Raw genomic sequence first — 24,645 nt, 5'->3', positions numbered from 1 at the left:
GTTCTAGGCCTCTCAGAGGGCCAGAGACTGGGGTTTGGGGGGATGCACTGTGGTTAGAGAGTTGGCCTAGAACCCGAGGTTCAAATCCCATTCTGCCATTGCTCGGTGACTTTAGATGTGTCACACTCTCTCAGCCTTACCTACCGGAAGTCTCTCTACACAAGGCATCTTACATGGGGACGCTCAAGTGACTTTCTGTGCAGTCTTATATTCAAGTGTATTCTGTCTCCCTAGCGGTGCATGTGTATCCATAATGGGAGAACAAGTGTAAGATCTTTCACTTGATCCTATTTGTGTCTCTCTACACAAGACATCTTATACAGGGATGCTCGAGTGACTTACAGTGGAATCCTAAGCCCAGTTACTCAAGTCTAAGCCCATTGATTCCAATGAGCTTAGACTGGAGTAACTCTGTTTAGGATTTCACTGTTACTTTCTGTGTGGTCTTATATTCAAGTGCACTCTTGTCTCCCTAGTGGGGGAACAAGTATAAGATCTTTCACTTGATCCTACTTGTGTGGTTGTTGTGCGAATGAGGTGGAGGAGCGGAGAATGATGGGATAAGCTGCTTCGGGTCCTTACTAGGGGAAAAACAGGATATAATTTAAAAAAAAAACAAGCAGTGAGACCTGGGCCACTTACAGCTTTTGAGATCCCTGCCGACAATAAAAATGATGAGTGTTACCATTTTTCACCTAATAAGGTGCATAAACACAAGAGGAGAAATGTAAGGCCTTCGTTGAGGTTTATAGACCAAGACCAAAAGATCCTCCTACAATTCCTTCTGATTGCCCAGTGCCCAGGGATGGGGGGAATCCAGTCCATAAATGTTTATGCCATAATAAATTGGATAGTCCTGGAGGTAGCAAAGATTCCTTTGTCATCTGCTGTTACAGACCACCAGGGCTACCCACTGGAATTCCTCCACTAGCACAGAGGAGCTTGTAGAAGCAAAACCCAACATAGGGGTGCTGTTAGTCCTGGGAAAAGAAGGAAAGAGGAGACAGGTCTGCACAAAATCTGTGCGTGCCCTGTCGGGATTTTCTAACCTGCGGACCAGCCCTTCAACTCTGGAGCGAAAATTTGGGTACAATCTCAGCCCTTTCTCTCTGCAACCCAATCAGGAAGAAAGGGAAAGGTTGGAAAAAGCAGCTCCAGATTCCTTACTCTTTCCCGCATGGTTCTCTTGAAACATTTCCCAGGCTGGCTGTTAAGCGTTGCTTCCCACTGCCTGTTCCAACCCAGCTGCAGCAGAAGCGACGCCCCTGAAGGGTTAATCCGCCCCCCCCCACCTCCCGCCCCCTTTCGGAGGGAGCTGCTGAACCAACCTCGCTCCGGTTTGAAAAGGCACCCGCAAGATGCCTGTGCGCCTAGGGCGCACCGAGGCAGCGCCGGCCGCTTGGTGACTTTGGAAACGGGCTCCGGGCAGGTCCCCGTTAGCAACCAAAGAGACCAGCGACGGCCCTTCTCCTGCCTCGGACCCCCCCCCCCCCAAGCCCGCTGGGGTCCTCCTCAGCCCGGGATGCGGCCGTGAGCTGCTGGTTTTTGGAGACCCCCCGACCCGCCTCCCTTAACTTGCGCGCCGGGGTCGTTGCATTCCAAGCGCCTCTCCAAGATGTGCCTGACTCTGTTCCTGGCTTGGTGCTGCTGCTGCTGCGGGTGCTTTTGGGGCTGTGCCTTCGGGACGGGATTTCTCTACCAGTTCCCCGCCTCGGCCCTGCAACACAACTACCCGGAGCAGAGCTCCGCAGGGCCCTCCGGCAACGGCTTTCCCAATCGGCGGTGAGTCCAAACCATTTCCAGAGCGGCACTATTGGCAGCAAGTGGTGCGAACGGCAATGGCAACTTCAGGCTTAACTGGGACGTGCCTATTCTCTCTTTCGGGGAACGGGGTGTCTTTTATAAATAATAAGTACTGGGGCTTAATCAGGTGGGTGTTTGAAACGAAGGGAGCTCTGGCTCTCCAAAGCTCCTACCCTGGGAATCTAGTGGGCATTTATGCTGCTACTGGACCCGGTCTTGCTTTTCTACTACAGACCAACACGGCTGCCCACCTGAAACTGCCTTATATGGAGTTAGATCACCGGTCCATCTTATTCAGAATGAAAAATAAATAAATAACAAAATAAAGGCAATGGATTAAAAAGTTGCTTCATAATACATAGTAAGAGGCCGTAGATCCTAGATGCATAAAACAGAAAATATAGCAGCAACCTGCTAACAGGAAGCCCAGGTGATTGATGATGTTACCTGACAGGTGGTATAGTGAGGACAGCATTCCAACTGACAGAGTGCCATTACTGAAAAGGCCCTGTCTCTACTCTCCACCCCCTTGCCTCAGAAGCAGGAGGGCGCACAGAGCAGAGGATGAGGTGCTGATCAGAACTGGTGGGCAGGTGGATATGGGAGGAGGGGTTCCTTCGGCTACCCTCCTCCCAGGCTGTAAGGCTCACTCTTTAACCAACCAGTTGCCATGTGAAGCCATCCATGCCACGATGAAATGGAGGTAGGGAGAATGTTGTAAACCACTTTGGGTCGCCACGGGGTAGGAAAGTGGGGGGAAAGTATAAATGAATTAAATTTTTAAAAAACCAAGAAACCAAGTGATATACCTGCATGTGTGAAGCTGCTCTCTGAGACCTTCAAATGTTGTGAGCTCCTGACCTAGTTTGCATTACTGTGTGAAAACCGCATGTGGACCACAGTTGAGCGCTGCACATTTGTTTCACTGTAGCGAACACAGATTTAGGAAGCAGCAACCGCAATCGTCACATGTGATATGTACGCTTCACAGTTTTCCTTATCAAGTATTTTCCAAGTTGGGAAAGCATAATGTGTGATTGGACGCATGTTCAGGGAAACCCCCCTTGTAAAAAAATTATATGCCCCTCTTTTTCTTGAGGACTCTTTGGATGCACTCCACTTTCAGAGGGGAGGTGGATGGCTACATAAGATAGGCATTTCTCTGTGGTTGTGCCTTGTCTGTAGAAACTCCCTTAGCTATTCATCAGGCACCTACTTTGATGAATTTTCATGCGCTGGGTAAACATGTTCGTTACTTTCCTGGACTTTTAATGATGTTTAAGTGATGGGTTAATAAAGTCTCCCACTTTTTTAACCTATTGGAGGTTTTATTCAGTTCTTATTTATTGCTGACGCTGACCTGGATAGCCCAGGTAAACCTAAAGTTGTCAGATCTTAGAAGCTAAGCAGGGTCTGCCTTGGTTAGTAATTGGATGGGAGACCTCCAACAAAAACAAGGGCTGCAGAGGCAGGCAATGGCAAACCACCTCTGTTAGTCTCTTACTGTGAAAACTCCACCAGAGGTCGCTATAAGTCAGTGATGACTTGAGGGCAGGAATTCATTTCATTTAGTACTGACTAGTGGTCTTTGCAAAGGGAAAGAGGGTACATTTTCAAATGCTGTCCTCCAAATCTCTCCCTTCAAGATACTCTAAGTCTTAGGGGATTGACCAAGCTAATTTCCCCGCCTTGGTCTATTTTGTACCTCTTAGAGCATGCTCAGTCCCCCTCAAGCAGTTTGAAGGTGGGACTCTCTTTTGGTTCATATACAAAGTCATATTTTTCTGCATACCTGGGAAGGCCCCTAAGTAAGTTGAAACTGCTATGTTGTCAGTAGCTGACCTGGTTATGCTGCTTTTGGGATCATAATCGAGCCCATCTACTTTAATACTAGGAGAAGTGAGGTTTGTTTTATATCTATGTCTAGATTCCGTTTTTCAGAGGCCCTATCAAAGCAGGAACTCACAATTCTGTACAGTATGAAAATCTTGGCCCCTGTCCACTAGAAGGATACTCTTTGTGAGCCACTTAGTGGTATTCAGACTACAGCTTTTCCAATCCTGAACTATGATCCAGTGCGGTCACTAGGGCTTACTCGTGTACAAATGTATTCTAAAGTTTGATTTTTTAAATACTGTTTTCAATGATTGTGGTTAGCTGCTTTGATAGATTTTGTTCCCCACCCCCAGACTAACCAGTAGGTGGCATTTCAGATCAGGGGAAAGGAGACTGCAGAGAGCCGGAGAGTCACTCCACGATCAGGACTGTCTTGTGCTAGGAGCTGCACACCATTCCTTCCAAGTACTTTGCCTAGGCCAGTTTCTTGTGCTATGTTTTAGGACAGCCAGAAGACAAAGGACATGTGTAGAGCATTCACAGGGAAGGAAGAGTGAGCTGAAATGAAAAATTAATCTACTAAAGCTTTAGACATTGCTAACCCTTGGAGGTGATAGTTAAAAGGACATTTGTTTTATCTTTGGGTTCTGGTGTGTTCTTACAACATGGAATGCAAAGACAACGTTCAAGGTGGTCTTTCCTTTGGCCTTGCGAAGACGGCTGTGTTGTAAAGCAAAGAATGCAACTTGAGGAATGCTTGCATTCCTTCCAACTTGAGAATGCACGCATCTGATGAAGGGAGCTGTAGCTTTTGAAAGCTTATGCTACAATAAAGTTGGTTAGTCTTAAAGGTGCTACTGGACTCTTTACAACATGAGGAAAGTTTTCATGCCTAACACCCAAACACACAATTTTGACCCCATCTGTGTAATTAATTGTTACTGTTTTGAATTGCACTGAATTATTTTTTTTTTGTCATTAACTTCCTTGGGCCTTTTTGCGCAGGCGATTTTTGCTGCTTTTGGCCCCATATCTCTTCAGGGGGAGTTAATTCTCTGGCATTCAGAAGAAAACCTGAAGAGGTATGGAGCCAAAAGTGGCAAAAAAAGGCCCTTAGTGGGTCATGCAAACCGCTATTCTGAATAATGCTTTTTATGGGTAGGGTAGGGGGCCCTGGGGCTGAGTTTAGGGAACCAAAGGGGTGGTGGCCCTCAAAAGTATGGGAACCACTAGTCTGTAGGAGTCTTACATACAGAATATAAAGAGGATTGGAGATAGGGTTGCCAGCCCCCAGGTGGTAGCTGGAGATCTCCCAGAATTACAACTGGGCTGTTTCCACACGGCTTACCTTCTTCCGGAAAACAGCATCTTCACGCGCGAAATTGCGTGACAAGATGCTGTTATCGCACAAGAAGACGCTATCATCACAGAAGACAGCATCTTCTTGTGCGATAACAGTGTCTTCCTAGCATGATTTCGCACGTGAAGACGCTGTTTTCCAGAAGAAGGTAAGCCATGTGGAAATGGCCCTGATCTCCAGGCAACAGGGACCAGTTCCCCTGGAGAAAATGGCTGCTATGAAGGGTGAACTCTATGGCATTATAACCCACTGAGGCCCCTCTCCTCCCCAAACCCCACCCTCTCCAGGGTCCTCCCCCCAAATCTCCAGGAATTTCCCAACCTGGACCTGACAACCCTAACTGGAGATGATAACAAGGTAAATCTGTTCAGTTCCAGGAGTGGTAGGATGCCCGTTTTGCATACACAAAAGTTCCCAGTTCAGTCCTTGCTACTTCCATGGCCAAGGAGTGATTTCTGAAGTGGAGAGTGTACTAGAACCTTTTTTGCTGCATCATGTTCCAAAAACAGGAAAACTGTGTTCTATGTTTGCTCATGTTCAAAATTTCAGAGAGCAGCTGTTTTATGCGTTCCACAGAAAATGGAGGCAGACACCCTTGAGGTGGAGAGAAAGGCTCCGTTATTTCACAGTAGTCAGCTGGGTGCAAGAAGGGCTCATCCTCAGTCCTTATGAAGGAACCCGTCGAGCCTCTTGGAACACCTTTGTGGGTTCCAGTTTGAGAAATGCTGTACTACAGTAGCTGTTTTGTTTGGGAGATCCCTCAGCCTCTGCTTGATTTGCCTGATGGGTATGTTTGTCCTGCTTCCGGTAGCAAAAGGAAACCATATTCATTCATTCATTCATTCATTCATTCATTCATTCATTCATTCATTCATTCATTCATTCATTCATAGTCTGCCTTTCTCACTGAGACTCAAGGTGGATTACACAGTATGAGATTAGGACCATTTCCATACACATTGAATAATGCACTTTCAATGTACTTTAGCAATCCTTTGGAAGTGGATTTTTTGTTCCACACATGGAAAAGCAGTTCCAAATGTTCACTAAAGAGTATTGAAAGTGGATTATCCAATGTGCATGGAAGCAGCCTAGTACAATCGGTATCAAAGACATTTCAATACAGTATCAAGGACATTTCCATAAACAATGCCATAGGGTAAATAGATACGAGTTTAAAAGTCATGGTATTAGCAAGAATCCAGTACAGAGTAGAAGAAATACTGAAACAGAACAGAATCAATTCTAGGACTGACATTAGACAACATGGAGCACAGTTGGTACATAGGAGTACTGTACATATTTAAAGCAACAGATAATATGTAAGGCAATATACTGGTGAGGAAATCTATGGTCCCTAACTCATTAGCGAAGCATCTGAGACCCCCTCCCTAAAATACAGCCCTCCCATTTGAGTAAAAAGCCTTTTTGAATAGTTCGATTTTGCATTGTTTAGAGAAAGCCAGGGCTCTCCTGACCTCCTCAGGCAGGTCATTCCACAGGGTAGGGGCCACCACAGAGAAAGCCCGTGTACAGGCTGCTGTTGACTTCATCCATGTGCAGCCTGGCACCTGCAGGAGACCCTGTTCAGATGAGAGAAGCTGCTGTGGAGGAACATAGGGAGGGGGGCAGTCCCGTAGGTATGCCAAACCAAAGTTTTACTTCATTTGTACCAGGCCTCTCTCCCCAAAGGGGCTTATATAATTCATCTGTCCTTCATTTTTCCTCACAACAACCCTATGAGGTAGATTAGGCTGAGAGGATGTGACTGGCCCAAGGTTACCCAGTGAGCTTCCATCACAGAGGGAGGATTTGAACCTGGGTCACCCAAATTCTAATCCATCACTCGAGTCAGTAAATCACACTAGTATGATGTAATGTGTGAGGTTGACTTTGTGTGTTCTAAACATGCCAGCAAGTGCTGTGTTCACTCTACAGCTGTGGGTATCTCCAGCAGATGTTGGGAAAGAACTTTCGCTGCCTGAGACCCTGAGAGCTCCCCTATCCCCCAACCCTCAGAATAAATTTTTGGAATGGGTTTACAATTCAGTTCATGTTGGGACAGCAGGAAAATCTAGCAAGACTGCCTTGTGTAAAATTAGAGTGTTCACACCCTAGGATGTGTCTCAGAATCCTGAGGGTTCCTCTACCTCAGTAGACAAGACAGCGTGGACATAGAGCTAGAAGATTACTAGAGTCACATGGCATCATTCTCAGCACTTCTGGTCTCAAACCGAACAAGCTTGGGGGCCATGAGGAATTAGTGGCAGGGGGAACAACTGGAAAGTTACACTTCCCCTCTAACATCTCTCCCCTCAAGCATTCTGTGAACGTTCAGGGATATGAGCTGGAAAATCAATTCCCTTCAAAGCTGCTCTCAGCATTTTATGTCCCCTGGAGCATGCTCAGGCCTCATTAGTCTGGTTTTATCTCTTTCAGCTATTTTACAATGTTATTTTCTTCTCCATATTTGGGGAATCTTGTATGTCAACACTTCAACCTTTCGTGTGTGGGGATCCATTGTGCTGTATTCATCACCCGCACAGGAACCAGTGACTTTACTATTCGGTATATGAATTATTTTCCCACGTTAACTTACAATGCAAAGACCATAATGGTTTCAGCATTGCTAGGCCAAGACCTAGAATGACCCCACTCTATTGTCATGTGGTTGTTGTCTTTCAGGCTGTGTGCAGCTTTACTCTTTTGAGTAGACATGGGCATGAATGAAAATACAAATAAAATTTTGTGACGAATTGGGTTGATTTGTGTATCGTGAAAACATGTTTCATGGGGGTCGCATTTGTCACAAAATCCATGACTTTTGGGACCGATTCATTTGATTCATGAATGCTTCGTGATGCCAGACAGGCTGGCACCGATCCATTGATTCCCTGGCAACATAGGCCTGGAATGTTTGCGTACCTTTTTTTGCCGTGGAAACCCCAATCTTAGCCACATAACCTTGATAGGCAGCTTTCCCTGCCAACCTGAGATCTCCCATTCTGTTCTATGAGAGTAACGAGCTGGGGAGAGATGGGCCTTCCGTAGCCATGGGAATACCAATCTCACCCTTCAAAATCCTGTTTGGCTGGTCTGTCTGCCAACCAGAGAGCTCCCATTCTGCTCTATATGAGCGTTTCTTATATAAGCCACAGCTCTGTGCCTCCTGCTTTCAGTTCCAGTAGACAGAGGGAGAGGGAGGAGCTGTTGCTGGGATTTGGAGTGAGAGAGAGTGGATTTGGGAGCTTTGGGCTGGATTTGCTGCTGCTTCAAAAGAGACTGAAAAGACTCTTTCTTATTTTCTGCTTTTGTCCTTGATGGGAAGGTTGTTGGGTGAGGGTGTCTCTGAAGCCTCCCTGCGGATTTGGCATCTCTGGGTATGAACGGGGCCATTGTAGGGCCTCGGGATCTGACGAATCACAAACCTAACGAATCATTTCGTGAAACGGGACAATTTCGTGAAAGTTCATGGTTCATGGAACACAACAAACCACGAAACTCAAGGTTCGTTTCCCCCCCCCCGTTTTGTGCCCATCTCTATTTTTAGTCTATGGAAAGGAAGAGCTGAAAATTATAGAAGCCAGGATGTTTTTTTCTGCCAGTAGAGGGAGCATTTCTGATTTCTAGGACAATAAGAACTTTCATAATTTTTGCTCCAGTCCCAGATAGCTCTATGAGAAATCTCAGGGCCAAGCCAGAGACCTAAAAGATCCCTGAACATGATCTTCTGTGGATCTTCTTCTTCTTTTAAATAAAAGTTAATAAGGCCAGGTGGCTGCTGCGAAGAGTGTGGAAAGGTTTTTGGGGGAAGAGGGTATTTAACCCTTTCCTGCCATACAATTTTCATAGTTTAAATTGCCTCTCCAGAGCTGTTTCGCAATTTAAACTTCCGCCATTTAAGTAACCCTTCTGAAGCTCTGATGCTGCTAGCAATTGCACCTATCTTTTGCCATGTGGTCACTGCATTAATTTCTTTTAACAATACAATCACAAACTGGAACAAAAACTAAGGCAGAGCAACAAAAGAAAACTAGTAAGGCACCACAGGAAGAAAATTACATACCTTCAGATTATGCAGACTGAGTTTGTGTTCTGATCATATTAAGAACTAAAGGGCCAATTCACACATTACAAATTTCACATGTCCCCCGTATGCCTGTCAACAAATATGGTCTGGAAGTCCTGTGCTCAGAATTTCAGTCCCAGGCATCTATGCACCAATTTGGCTTGGGACCACAGCACATGGAGAGAGGCCTCCCCTTCCCCATTTTCCTCACCTGAAATGATCCCAAGGAACTGCTATTTGCTCCATTGGGGTGTAAGAAGTGGAGGACGGTTACACGTCCCTTTCTCAGGTTTCACAGGGAGACAACGAGAGAGTCGGGAAGATGGAGCTGTCAAGAGTCTGTCCATCCTTTTTTCCTACTGTTTTGAAACTATTTGAAATGTAGATTGTGTTCTCAGGGACTTCCTTCCTTCCTTCTTGCCCCATACCCTCCTCTCTTTGTCCTTCTTCTCCATCTTGCAACCAGGGGAGCAGGAGATGCCGGCCGTTTCCACACTACTCACCTTCAATCGGAACGCCGTGGAACATTATGAAAAAAACGCAAAAGATAGCATTTTCTCGTGTGAGTTTTGTGCGACTGCGCAAAACTTGCGTGAGAAAACACTATCTTCCGGGTTTTGTTCACAATGTTCCGCTGCGTTCTGATTGAAGGTGAATAGTGTGGAAACGGCCATCATTCTGCAATCCGTTATCCTTCTAGACTAGCTAGGTTATCCCTACCATTTCCTATCAATCATGGAATCCCGTTAATAAATAGATTCATATTTCTGTGTGAGTTTCTCTCTGTACATGCACTCTGCAATGCAGGCTCTCGTACCCACTCTGCTGCTTCTAATATGCTTGCTTGCTAACATGGTGAAACTTAGGTATAGCCCATCAGTGCCTGTACGTTTCCCCAGTGGGATGTTGGAAAAAAACCCTGACCTGGTGCAACTTAGGTTCCAATTTGGTGTTTATAGAAACATCTGAAGTTGTCTTATACAGAGTCATACCCGTGGTCTGTTACAGGCAATATTGTCTACTCAGACCAGCAGTGCCTCTCGAGGGTTTCAGGCAGGGGGCTTTCCCATCACATACTACCTGAGCCATACTGGAGATGCTGTGGATTAAACCTGAGACCTGCAAGCAAAGCAGACGCTCTATAACTGAGTTTATAAAACTGATTTGTGGGAGGTTGAGGGGGTGGTAAGCGTGAGAGCTGGAGGAGCTCTGGGGCGAAGAGTGCTGAATTTTGAAGCCCCGAGTTCCTAACCCCTCTGTTCTGAACTCACTGTCTTTAGGAAAGTTTTGGCTTTCCTTCTGTATCATGGGGATGATGCTGACCTATGTTACAAAGTTCTTGTGACAATGTACACAAAGAACTTTGAATGTTCACAAGCACTAGATAAAAAGGATTTTTTTAAAAAATGTATATACCATCGGCTGGCACAGAGCCTCCTTAGCCCCCTGCAGCCTACAGCCCATAAGAATCTAACATTAAAATCAATAAGAATACAGGCAATGAAACAATTGCCATTTATATGTCAGTGTTAAAATCACGGGGCCAGAGTCAGCATTAACCTTGGCAGAATAAATATGGGTTTTCAGCAGCCTCCAGGAATGGTGCCACTCAAGCCGCACAAGGGAGGGAATAACTCTTAATATGACAGCATATGGGTTTACTCCTCTACCTGTTGGTGCAAAGACTTTGCAGGGTTGGGAGACAGTTGTTGTTGTTGTCTCAGATGCACATGTAAGACTGAACCTGGGATAGAACCCGCATAGGGTTGTCATGCCAGCACTGCTTTAGCAAATGTTGGGAGATTTTGAGAGCAGTGCTTGGGCAGGGTAGAGTTTGGGTAAGAATTGACATAACTTCTGGATGATGTGCTAGGAATTTCCTCTAATCTCTATGATAAAGACCATAGAGACATGGGGAAATTCCTAGAGTCAGTATGGAGGCAATTTTTCCTCTTGCTCCTCAATTTCTCAAGGGTAGGGAGTTGAGGGTGGGAGTTTACCTGGTATAGATGGGCAAATAGCAAGCCTAAACCAGGAAAATAATGGTGTCGGGGTTGAACCCCACAGAGCATTTCTGCTGACAGAAGGCTTTCTGCCTGCAGAGTGTGTCTTCCTCACCTCGCAGCCTCTGCTGGATTCCCAGATATCCCCTGAAATGCTGTTCTGAGTTCCCCTCTCCCAAGAACAGCATTTCAGAGGGGTGTAGGCAAAAATCCTGGACTTGCAATACTACGCTACCACTTCTTGGGTGAGGCTTACACAAGCCCAGTGTCTCTCCCCCCCCTCCCAATTTGTTTCTTTTGCCACCTAAAAAGGCCCTTCAATGACACGCCAACTTAAAACTGCTCATTGATATATTCCAAAGCAAACTGGCCAGGTGATACTGCTTAAATCCGAGAGGGCTAGAAACTTGATACTTTTGAAGAGAGGAGGGGGGCTGCAGCCCAGTTCAGAGCTTTTATTAGATGTTGGTCTAACATTTGCTTGGCTCCTGTTCAGATCTGGCTGTAGAATAAATAAATGTAAAGCTTGCTTCGTTTCCTTCTCTCCATCTGGCCCTGGCAGACTTGAAGGGCTTGCGGGGGACCTGCTGTTTCTCTCCCTCCCTTCCCCCGCCCTTTCCTTTTCAGTTCCTTGATGTGGTTTATCCTTCTGGGAGTTGGACTTTGCATTTGACCCTTCCACAGAAGGCTTGAGTTAGGAGGTCAAACTGAACATGGCAGAAGACGGGGAGGGGAGTTCAGAAGGGGGTGGGTGGGGAAGGGAAAGCGAAGAGCCACCACCTTGGAGAAAGGCTTTGTGTGAAGGAATGGCTGCAACATCAGCTTGGCCAAAGAAGACAGGCCTCTCTTGCAGCACTTTGGCTTTGCCTCCCTCGCCTCCGGGGACATGTGGCATCTGTGTCCCCAGATTGTGTCATTATTTGGATGAGGTTTGAGCTGGAAAAGGGGTGGGCGACTGTTTGACCCTGTAAACTTCATCGCTGCTTTGACGTTTTGTTTCACCAGCATGCTTGCTGTATCGATTGTTTCTAAACTGTTGCATTTTTTAAAAAGGAACTATGATTTTGAGGAGTGTTTCCCCCCCTGCTTAATCATTGGGGCCCTGACCTCGATGGCCCAAGCTAGCCAGATCTTGTCAGCTCTCAGAAGCTAGGGTTGGCCCTGGTTAGTGGGAGAACATTATGGAAGTCCAAGGTCACTATGCGGAAACGGGCAATGGCAAACCACCTCTGCTCGTCTCTTCCCTTGGTGGTGGTGGTGGTGGGGTCACCATGTCAGCTGTGACAAGATGGTCCTTTATGCCCAATTGTTGGATGCTGCCTGTTGGCAGAGACTTTGTGGCACACAAAAGTTGGGGTTCCCCAAACGAAATGCTAAATCTTAAAATAGTCTTTTCCTGTATTGCAAGCCACAAAATTACTCCCAACTAACTAAAAGATACCCCCGAGGATCTTGCAGCTTCCACTGCCTCACAGTTGTTATGCCCGCTGCCACCCTGACTCCCCCACTGGAGCTGGGGGCAGCCGATGCTCTTTCCCTCCTTGTTAGCCAGGCATCTTTAAAGATGGTGGAACTTGCTGCACCATCTTTAAAGACAGGTGGGGAATTTGGATAGAAGGCATGCGACCTACTCTGTCTTCTGGGTGTGAGAAATGGGGGTACTGAGCGGTGGTGGGGTGGTGAGAGGACAAGGACAGCCCTCCTCATACAGATGCTGGCTGATGGCTTCTTCTAACTACACAGCTCTAACTTCCCCAACCCTAAGCATGTTTCCTTGAAAATAAGGCTCACAGGATTCCACGGGGTTTACTTCCAAAGTCAGTGTGGGCAGGACTGCAGCTTAATTGGAGTGCTTTTTTGGTGTAGTTAGGAGCAGCAGGACTCTAATCTGGAGAGCCAAGTTTGATTCCCCATTCCTCCACTTGATGATGATGATGGTGATAATAATAGCATTCGATTTATATACTGTCCTTCAGGGCAACTTAACTCCTATTCAGAGTGATTTACAAAGTATGTTATTATTATCCTCACAACAATCACCCTGTGAGGTGGGTGCAGCTGAGAGAGCTCTGAAAGAGCTGTGACTGACCCAAAGTCACCCAGCTGGCTTCAAGTGGAGGAGTGTAGACTCAAACCTAGTTCTTCAGACTGTGGTCCCATTGCTGTTAACCACTACACCAAACTTGGGCCGTTTCCACACAGCTTACCTTTTGCTGGAACACAGCATCTTCATGCACGAAATCGTGCCAGGAAGACGCTGTTATCGTGCGATTTTGCACGAGAACATGCTGTGTTCCGGCAAAAGGTAAGCTGTGTGGAAACGGCCTTGCTCTCTCACTTGAAACCAGATGAGTGACTTTGGGTCAGTCACAGCTTCTTGGAGCTCTCTCAGCCCTACCCACCTCACAGGGTGATAGTTATGGGCATAATAATAACACACTTTGTAAACCGCTCTGTGTGAGTGTTAAATTGTCCTGAAGGGAGGTATATAAATCAAATATTATTATAGACAGTACCGCTGTGCCTACTGGGCCTCCTACCAACTGTGTGTAGATCTCCCCATGCTCCGGTACGTGCTGTATTTTTCAGGGCAAGGCGTCACATGTTCCAAGGTTGTTTGTACATGGTAAATATGCACACGGCCTGTGTTCACACAACACGGTGTCTGCATGTATTAAGGATGGCTTTAAACGGTGTTTTTTCATTTAAAAAATGTGCCAGTACGCATATACAAGGGAAGGGAAGGTGGCATGGTATAGCCCAATCTTGTCAGTTCTCAGGCTCATTGCTTGGATGGGCAACCACCAAGGAAGACTCTGCAGAGGCTGGCAATGGCAAAACACCTCTGCTCTTCACTTGCCTTTAGAGCGCCTAATTGGGGTTGCCATAAGCCGGTTGCGACTTGACGGCACGTACGCATGCACACACTCGTATATAAAGTTGTGCTGATTTCCTCCAGTTCTCCCCTCCCTCTGTAGATCCCGGCTAGAAAGCAGATACTCATGTCTACTTTCGCTGGCTGAGTGTGGTGGGCTTCAAGACTGAAAAAGGAGCTGGTACTCAGTACCGGTGCGAAGCATCACAAAAAAGCTCTGGCTTTAGAAGGGGATTAACCAGATGCATGGAGGAGAGAGGTCCACCAATGGCTACTAGTCCTAGTGAAAATGAAATTAACAAGCCCTCTGAGGAGCGATCTCCGCCAGCTCTGTATAGAGAGGTGAAATTGACAGAGCCATTGGCGCTGTCTTTTTAAACTACGCTTCCTGGCTAACATTTCGTCTCCCTACACTTGAGCATCCTTGTGTAAGATGTCTCATGTAGCGAGACTCTAAAGGGAACCTCCATGTTCAGAGGCAGTCAACCTCTGAATAACAGTGCTAGGAGATAACATCAGGGGAAAGCCTTGGTCTCCTTCCCCTGTCGGTTCTCTAGAGCAACCGGTTGGCCACTGTCAAGCAGGATGTAGGACTAGGTGGACCGCTGGTCCGATCCAGCAGGGCTCTTCTTATGTTCTGATTTTCTACAAATGGTGCCCCCTGGAGTCCGGTGTGGCTGAATTCCATGTTCAAGCCAGTTGGAAAGCCACACAGTATGCAGAACAGGGAACTCTTGCGACTTGGCAGCATCCAAAGGGGAAGTATTTGGAAGTTTGCATGCTGCCCTTCTGCTAATTTGCTTTTGGCCCAATTTGAGCAACTGATCCATTTAACTTGGCATGCATCCCCTTCTCAGTGTGCTTCCATACACTTTTTCCCCTCCCCTTCAGCCCAGGGTATTGCGGAACGTGCCGTATTTCTTCAAATAACCACCCCTCTCTCTTTTCATGATTGGTCTGGCTGGCCGTGTACGAATGCCACTCAGAATACAAATTCTGCACTGTGTAGTAAATGCATTTTCAACCGTTCTTAAAGGAGCACTTAAAGCTGACAGGCAAGCAAGAACAGCTTATCTCTGTAAATGGAAGCGAGAAGCCCTGGCTTGTGTAAACTGAGTTCAAACACTGGCTTTCCTCCTTTTGAGTCATTAGGTGACTAGTTCACAAGTTCATGGTGTTGCTGAAGTTATGTTCAGCAAAATAAAAAGTTCTCTTTAAAAATATATATTTTATTGCAAAAAAAACCAGTCTGTTCTGGCTTCCTGCTTTGATAGCCCTAAGGACTGCTTAAAAATCAGTATAAAATACCAGGAATATAAATCATTAAAATAAACAGGAGTAAAGATGCAGCTTGCAGCACTTCAATAATATGCATGTACAAAATTTGTATACTGCTTGTTTTGGTGATTTTGAATGCTAGTTTTTAGCCACTTGTAATCTGCATTGTTTTTAAATTGCAAATTGCTTCTTAAAAACGAACAGTGGCAGTCTTTCACTTCAGATTTCAAAACAGGAATCCCTAAACATAAACTTAAAAAAACAGGTGGGCACAAGAATGTTTGTCAGTTTCCTAAACAGAGGCAATCCTTGGGGTCAAACTAGGGTTGCCAGCCTCCAGGTAGAGACTGGAGATCTCCTGGAATTACAACCACAGAGATCAGTTCACCTGGAGAAAATGGCTACTTTGGGGGGTGGACTCTATGGAATTATGCCATGCCAAGGTCCTTTCCCTCCCCAAACCCCACTTTCTCCAGGTTTCTCCAGGTTTCACTCCCCAGATCTCCAGGAATTTCCCAACTTGGAGCTGGCAACCCTAGGTCAAACACACCTCTTGAGCAGAATTCCACGGCACTGGGACTGCTACAGAAAAGGCCCTAGTTCTCATGGATGGCAAGTTTGCCTCTACACATTGAGGCCTTGTTGGCAGACTTTAAGGCAGAATTCAGGTCCTCACTCAACAATGAAGCTCACTGGGTGACCCTGAAGCAGTCATTCTTTCAGACCACCTCACAGGGCTGTTGTGAGGATCAAATGAAGGCGGGGTGATCTATGTAATTGCCCAGAGCTCCCTGGAGGAAGGATTCTCCACCTTCCACCTGGAGGCTGGCAACCCTGCCTATAAGACTAACACCATTTGTGGTAGGGTATGAACTTTTGAGAGTCACAGCTCACTTTTTTTATATACCTGAAGAAGTATCTGAAGTATCTAAAAAAGTTGGCTATGACTCAGGAAAGCTCATACCCTACCACAAATGTTGTTAGTCGTATAGGTGCTACTGGACTCTTGCTTTTTTCTACGGCTACAGACAGACTACCCATCTACCCAGACTACTCAGACTACCATCTACAGCTACCCATCTTGATCTAGCTCGATAAGGAATGGCTTGTTATTTTAGTCAATGATATACTAGTAAAACTATTCCAGTAAATGGCCTGTGAAATGGCACTTCCTGGTACCTTTGTGTTCACGTGTGTGCATTTGTACGATACATACTAGAGATGAAATGCTTCCATGCCCTGCTTAGATTTAACTTCATAGCTGATCACCCTCGAAGGACGTTGGGGCTAGAATCATCCATTTAAAAAAGGTCTCTCTAACAGCAAAAACAGGGATGATGACTAACCAGGGCCAGGTACCAGAAAATAGTGATTGTCATCGATATACAGGGACTGTTGGAGTATATTATGAAAACCCGGTCATGCAGCAGAGACAAGTAAATGAGATTAGAATCATGGGAAGACCAGAGGATAATGCTAATGCCAGGCCAATTTATGTTTGCAGAGTTGCATGATTGGGGGGGGGGAAGCAAGGAAGGAACCACAGAAATGCCTAGGGTTGCCAACCTCCAGGAGGGTCCTTAAGAACCCCTGGGATTACAACTGATCTCCAGGCTACAGAAAACAGTTCCTCTCAAGAAAAAATGCAGCTTTGGACGATGAAATCTATGGCATTGTACCCTGCTCCCACCCTCCCCAGATTCCGTCTCCAAAACTCCAGGAATTTCACAGCCTAGGGTTGGCAACCCTAGAAATGGCCCTCGAGTTATCTAACCCCGGTGAGTGGGGTAAATTGGATTTTCCAGCACATCATTTGCAAGGGTGGCAACGTCACTAGAAGGCCCGGGAAGGGTTAGTTCCATTGCTGCAGAAAGCCCTGAGCTTGCTTGGCCCCAAGGCTATGTTGGCCGGCAGTTTTCGCCCTTCACTCTGTGATGTCTGATGCTTGAAATGAAACACTCGCTTCTGGTATCCATTCCGTGCTCCTTGACGTGGCTCAGATATTGCTAGAAATAATTGTGGTTCTGCTCTATTCTGTAGAACCTACCATCCATCTCCACTTTGGCAAAGTCTTCCGCTATTTGGCAAAGCTCCCTTCCATTATGACTCTCCACAGGGGGTCTGCACTGTGTGGTGCGTGGGAAATTTGGATGTCATTCCTCTTCATTACCTTGAAGCCCATTATTGTACTGTGCAGTCAGGCAGTTGGGGGAAAAAACCCAGGATAGAATGGGCTGGTTCAGCTGGCTGAGGCGTCTCTGTCTCGACATTCCTTTCTCAAATTGTTGTATATTTCTTCTGTGAGCTTTTTAAAAAAAGAAGCCATTTGTGCCCAACAAAGTAAACGATGGCATTTCTCCCCTTGCTTATGGATTGTGCACTGGCTTTGCTCTGATAACTCTGCAAGTTAACATAAAAGGTGATGGATGTTTGACAGTCAGCGTGGTGTAGTGGTTAGAGTGTTGGACTTGGACCTGGAAGACCCAGGTTCGAATCCCCACAGTGCCATGGAAGCTTGCAGAGTGACCTTGGGACAGGCAGGTCATGCACTCTTAGCCTAGCATGCCTCTCAGGGTTGTTGTGAGGTTGACGACAGGATGGTGTAAGAAAATTTGAGCCCCCATCAGGGGAAAAGGCAGTAGGGCATAGATGAAGAAAATACATAAATAAATACAGGGCTTTTTTTCAGCAGGAACGCGATGGAATAGAGTTCCGGCACCTCTTGAAAATGGTCACATGGCTGGTGGCCCCGCCCCCTGATCTCCAGACAGAGGGGAGTTTAGATTGCCATCCGCGGAAGGCAATCTAAACTCCCCTCTGTCTGGAGATCAGGGGGCGGGGCCACCAGCCATGTGACCATTTTCACCAATGGCGACTTTAAAAAACTCCCCCCTTGTGCCAGCTGACCCAAAGTGACATCATTGTGCGGTCCTGGGAGCATGCGTGCACTTTGTGGTACCAGGGGCACTACCTCTCACCAAGAGTTGTCCCCTGTGTTGGCAACTCACTGAGTTCCACCACCTCTTTTCCCAGAAAAAAAGCCCTGAATAAATATAATTTTGAGATTTTATTATTCAGTTTAATCTCTGTGCTACAAAGCAATTTAGAACCCTCTCCCTCCAATATTTGCTTTGCAGGCAGAAAGTCCTGGATTTAATCCCTGCTACCTATAATTCAAGGATGGGGAACAGATATTGGGGAAAAACTTTTCTCTGCCAGTGCTGTAGATCCACTGATAGCCAGAGTGGATAGTACTAAGGCTACTTCCACCTGGAATTTTTTCTGTGCCTTGTCTTCCAAATTAGTGTTTTTTTAATTGCAGAGCTTCCACACAGCATCGTGTTGCAATTGTCCGCTTTCTAGATTTACCCATCCTCTTTATACTCTTTCCCAAACTTTCTTTACTCTGATCTTTTCAGAAAGAGTGCTGTCCAAGCACATTAGCAAGTCATCTGGAGTCTGCAGTGAGCATCTTTTGGCCTTGCAAAGATCGCACCCATATTGGAGCCATTTTCTTACCATTTGCCCCTCGTGGGCACTATTTTCCTAGCATTTTTGTCTCCACCATTGCACCAGAAGATCTTTTGAGGGTTTGTGTGGAATAGTGGTTACAGTATTGGACTAGAATCTCAGAGACCCAGGTTCAAATTGCTTGTCTGCTGTGGAAGTTTGCCCGGTGACGTTGGGTCAGTCATGCACATTCAACCTAACCTACCTCACAGGGCTGTTGTGAACATAAAATGGAGGAGAGGAGAATGATGTAAGCTGCTATGAGTTCACATTGGGTAAAAGGCTGGGTAGAAATGAAGTAAATAAACAGAAGGGCCTTTCCAAACTTTAACAATTATAGAATAAATAAGAGCCCTGTGGCGCAGAGTGGTAAGCGGCAGTACTGCAGCCCAAGCTCTGCTCGCGACCTGAGTTCGATCCTGGTGGAAGCCGGGTTCAGGTAGCCGGCTCGAGGTTGACTCAGCCTTCCATCCTTCCGAGGTCAGTAAAATGAGTACCCAGTTTCCTGGGGGTAAAGTGTAGATGACTGGGGAAGGCAATGGCAAACCACCCTGTAAAAAGTCTGCCAAGAAAATGTTGTGATGCGACGTTCCCCCATGGGTCAGTAATGACTCGGTGCTTGCACAGGGGACTACCTTTACTTTTATACAGTACAATTTGTGCTCATTGTAACACAGCAACCCATACATCTTCCCTCTCCTCCTCAAATCCTTTCCAGGAAACTACCTGGCGGCAGATGCTTTGTTAATGGAACGGCCTTCCTTGTCCCCTGTTTGGATTGGCTTTATCTGGTTCTATTGACTGCTCTTGATGTATTATTTTACTGGGCTTTTATTCTGTTTGTAAGGTCTGTTTCATGGCTCCTACGGACTTTTCTTTGATATGGTGGCCTATTGACTTTTTAGAATTTTTAAAAATGTTTTGGTATGATGTTATCCCATTTTGCAGGAGTACATGTGCACCTCAGCAAAACAGAAGAAAAAGAATCTCGATGTAATCATACATGCAATTTGGAGTGTTTTCTCATTGTCCATGTGGTTTGAGTAATGGGGGGGGGGGCATGCAAATGAAAGGAAGGAAGTGCAATGAAGGTTGTGGTTCTATACATTAATTCTATACCTGAGAGCCAGTTTGGTGTGGTGGTTAAGAGCACAGGACTCTAATCTGGAGAACCGGGTTTGATTCTCCACTCCTCCACTTGAAGCCAGCTGGGCGACCTTGGGTCAGTCACAGCTCTCTCAGAGCTCTCTCAGCCCCACCCACCTCACAGGGTGTTTTGTTGTGGGGATAATAATGGCATACTTTGTAAACCGCCCTGAGTGGGTGTTAAGTTATCCTGAAGGGCGGTATATGAATAGAATCTTATTATTATATTATTATTAAAATTCTCCTAACTAAACTGGAATGCCGCGCAGAGATTAATTCTAGAACACTAAGAAATGGGAGGGGGACTGCTTATCAAGGTATCACAGTTTCCCCTTCTTTAGACAGTGACAAGTGCTTCTGTGACAATAGATATTACATCGGTTTCCATCCTATTTGCATACCTCTCAGACCTGTTTGCATGTCCAGCAACCAACGTACTCAGGGAAAGGACAAAGATTGCCATGTGTGACAGACCTGGAGGTGAAGGGCCAAAAGAATTAATGGGGGCACACAGCAATGACCATTCCCACCATTTGGCATGCATTTTGCTAGCTGAAGATAATGACTCACCCACCCTTTTTTTGGGTTAAAAAAATGCAAAAGTTCACATTGCTTTTATGGAATGAGATCAGTCCCCTTTCCCACTAAGCCAGTGACCTTTGGGTTTTTATTGAAATGCCTCTCCCATCTCAAGGAGAAACAGGATCTCTCTGGAATGAAATGCTATAAGGAGAACTGGGAGGTGGGGAAGCTCTCCCCAAAGCAAAACACTTCCACTGTTCTCCATGTCCTAAACTGATCTGCATTAAGCATAACACAGAGACCTTTATCCTTACGCAAACAAGAAGATAATTCAATGCAGTTGTCTTCACAGATAATGAATTTTAAGGCAAACCACAGCCTGGAGAAGCAACTTCAACCCTGCAGAGCAGCAAATCAATATATCTTTTAGGTCTACTCTGAACATCCCATTACGCTGTAATGGGATCAAGAAGTGGGACACAGGGTGGGGCTATGTAAATGAGGAGGTGGGGCTACAAACGTAAGAAACTGATTGCTTCTCTTTGACTGGGACGGCCAGTTCCAGACATAGTGAAGACATTTGAAGGAGCAGAAGTCCTTCGGAGAGTTAAAAGTGGCAAAGCCGGGGGTGCAAAGGTTGTCTGCATGAGTGTCTGTCTGCATTTCCAAGCCAAAGGTCTACCTCCAACCAACAGCTTTTGTACAATTAATGGATTTGTTCGCCTCTCTGTAACCACACAAGGAAAAGAAGCAAGATTATTTGTTTGGAAAAGATGGCCACAGTCCAATAAAGAGTCTAGCCCTTTGCAGTCATTATGATTTTAGCTCTCTTACCTTGCTTACTGGAACAACACCACATATATTAACTCCTGTAATACAAAATACTAAAAGAGTCCAGTAGTACCTTTAAGACTAACCAACTTTATTGCAGCATAAGCTTTCGAGAATAACAGCTGTCTTCGTCAGATGCATCTGACGAAGAGAGCTCTGGTTCTCGAAAGCTTATGCTGCAATAAAGTTGGTTAGTCTTAAAGGTGCTACTGGACTCTTTCACTATTTTGCAGCTTCAGACTAACACGGCTAACTCCTCTGGTCCTGTAATACACGCTGTCTTAATTTTGCGTGAATATGGCAATATGTGTATTTTCCAACATCGGTAAAAAAAAAGCAAGATTCGGGTCCAGTAGCATCTTAAAGACCAACTAGATTTCCAGGGTATGAGCTTTCGAGAGTCAGAGCTCCCTTTGTCGGATACCAGGAGTGGGGGTGGGGTGGGAAGGGAGCTTTGACTCTCAAAAGCTCACACCTTGGAAATCTAGTTGGTCTTTAAGTTGCTACTGGACCCAAATCTTGCTCTTCTACTACAAACCAACATGGCTACCCACCGGTAAAAAAATACTTTCCTATCACATGTACCGAACCTGGAAAAAACATGTACTGCCCTATTCATACAAAATGGTGATCGTTTGTGCATGCAGTTACATGAAGTAGCTTTCTACTGAGTCAGGCCTCTGGCCTATCAAGGTCAGTATCGCCTATCTTGACTGGCAGCAGCTCTCCAGAATGGTTTCAGGCAGAGGTCTTTCACATCACCTGGCCCTTTTAACTGGAGATTCCAAGGATTGAACCTGGGACGTTCTGCATGCAAAGCAGGCACTCTGCCACTAAGCCACAGCGCCTCCCCAAAGGAGAGGATTGTGTATAATGAGATAGCAGTGCCCAAAGACTAATGACCAGGGCTTTTTTTCAGCTGGAATGCGGTGGAACGGAGTTCCGGCACCTCTTGAAAATGGTCACATGGCTGGTGGCCCCCCCCCCTGATCTCCAGACAGAGGGGAGTTTAAATTGCCCTCCACGCCAAACGGCGCGGAGGGCAATCTAAACTCCCCTCTGTCTGGAGATCGGGGGCGAGGCCACCGGCCATGTGACCATTTTTGCCGAGGGCGATTTAAACTTTAAAAAACTCCTCCCTTCTTCCACCGGACCCAAAGTGACGTCATTGTGTGGTCCTGAGTTCCACCACCTCTTTTCCCAGAAAAAAAGCCCTGCTAATGTCTGAAAACGATGTAAGTATGCCAGACTGGAGACCCAAGGGGGTCTAGAAATTTCCTGAAGCAAAGTTGGCAGTTAATAGATAAAACAGTGTTTCCCCATAACAAGGATAGTCCATCAGTATTTGTATGTATATACACATCATTAGCCAAGATAATGAAGGGTAATCTATGTATATTTATAATGGTTGCCTTAAAAGTCAGCTAGTCCCCCGCTCCTCTTTTAATTCTACATAGAAAAACTGGCTTTAATTAGCCAAGATTAATGAATGCCAAACTATGTATATCTATATTGGTTGCCTTAGAAGTCTGCTACCCGCCCCGACCTCATTAATTCAACATAGGAAAACCAGCTTTAATTCAGTATGTCTGACAAGGAACCCTTGATGGCATTCAAAGAGGTGTGTACGTTTAAAATGTTTGTAACATACTCAGATTTCTGGGCTGAGGGTTAGACTTTAGCCTCTGGGGGTCCTCGTAACCCTAACTGGGACAGCTGCTAACCTCCAGGTTAGGGGTGCCAACATCCAGTTGGGGGCTGAAGATCTCCTGGAATTACAGTTGATCTCCAGGCTGCAGAGACCTGTTTCCCTGAAGAAAATGTCTGCTTCGGAGGGTGGACTCTATGGCATTATACCCTGCTGAGGTCCCTCCCTTCCCCGAACCCTGTCTTCCCCAGACCTCACCCCCAAAGTTCCAGGAGTCTGCCAACTCAAAGTTGGCAAACCTATAGACTGGTCTTGAGTAAGGGTTAGCAAGCTAAGTCTGATGGGGCAGTGTCCTTTTCGTCCACCTAAGCCAGCCTCTCCTGCTTAGGGTTGCCAACTCCAAGCTAGGACATTCCTGGAGATGGGGGAGGGGGGTTGGAGCCTTGGGAGAGCATATGGTTGCCAGCCTCCAGGTGGTGGCTGGAGATCTCCTGGAATTATTAGTGACCTCCAGGTGACAAACATCAATTCCCCTGGAGAAAATGGCTGCTTTGGAGGGTGGGCTCCCTCACCTCCCCAAACCCCACTCTTTTAGGCTCCACCCCCAAAATCTCCAGGAATTTCCCAACCTGTACCGGGCAACCCTAGGAGGGCAGGATTTGGGGATGGGGGGGGGCGGGACTTCAGCAGGGTTTAATGCCATAGAGTTCACTTTCCAAGGCAGCCCTTTTCTACAGGGAAACTGATCTCTGTCACCAGGAGATCAGCTGTAATTCTGGGAGATCTGCAGCCACCACCAGAGGATGGAGCTCTATTGAATATGGCTTCTAGCAAGTAGTCAGACTGATTGAAGGTACCCATTACAAAGATTGTCTAGAGTACAATAACCGTATATCATTTAAATATTCATGCATGGGTTTATTACGACCATTCTCGGAAACATTCCCTTTCTCTCTTTTACTATATCCCACTATTAAATCAAAGATACATTACTGTATTATAAAGTATTTAACAATATTCATTGTTATACTTTTCTTACCTCCAAATTAATTATATAAGATCCTGGGACATCTGCAGCCTGAGATCTTTTAATTGGAAATGCCAAGAATAGATCCTGGGACTTTCAACATGCAAAGCTTGGGCTCTACCATCGAACCACTTCATGCATAAGACAGGTGCAGACAATGTCATCCCACGGGGGGGGGGGGGCAATTAACTTTCCAGTTCTTCTCCCTTGCTTTTTTCCACCCCACCTTCCTTCCTTCTTTCTGTTACTGCCAAGTTCAGCGTCTTTGACTGATGGCTTGGTACAGTGCCCCATATGTCTTGGTGTTTATTTCCTTTTGGGGGGAAGTACAAAATCCTGGGATGAAATTCCCATTGAGCTGGCTTGGCCCCAAGATAAACCCTCTACCTTCTGGGATTGTCGTTCTTTGGAAAACAGAGCGAGGGAGCGACGATTTGTGGAAACCTCACGGTTGTTTTTCCAAGTGCTCTTCGTTGGCTCTTGTACCTACGATAATCCCTATGAGGAAAGAATTAAGAGTTATGGACTTTTCAGTTTTGGGGGGTTGGGGAGGAAGAGGATGGGGGAATGTGGCAGAGTTTTATTAGATAACACATGGTGTGGAAAAAGTGGAAAGAGAGAGCCCTTCCTTCCTCTTCAAAAATAGTAGAAGCTACAGATGAAAGAACCTACAGTGCATGATTAACTTATGGAACTCAGTGCTACAGAATGTAATTTTGTCTGCTAGTGTAGGTGGC

At 46.0% G+C, this 24,645-nt stretch overlaps 1 protein-coding gene across 1 annotated transcript in view; it reads left to right on the top strand.

Annotated features, from left to right (window-relative positions):
- The first annotated feature begins 1,615 nt into the window (after positions 1 to 1,615).
- Positions 1,616 to 24,645, top strand: part of COL26A1 (collagen type XXVI alpha 1 chain) — a 168,972-nt gene continuing 145,942 nt past the window's right edge. The window contains exon 1 of the mRNA XM_055001831.1: positions 1,616 to 1,782. Coding sequence (XP_054857806.1) covers positions 1,616 to 1,782 — 167 coding nt within the window. The remainder of the gene's footprint in view (positions 1,783 to 24,645) is intronic.

Source organism: Eublepharis macularius, chromosome 17 (genome assembly GCF_028583425.1).
Source record: "Eublepharis macularius isolate TG4126 chromosome 17, MPM_Emac_v1.0, whole genome shotgun sequence".
Classification (NCBI taxonomy): Eukaryota; Metazoa; Chordata; class Lepidosauria; order Squamata; family Eublepharidae; genus Eublepharis; species Eublepharis macularius.
The sequence above is the reverse complement of the archived record's forward strand: the minus strand, read 5'-3'. Positions and strand labels throughout refer to the sequence as shown.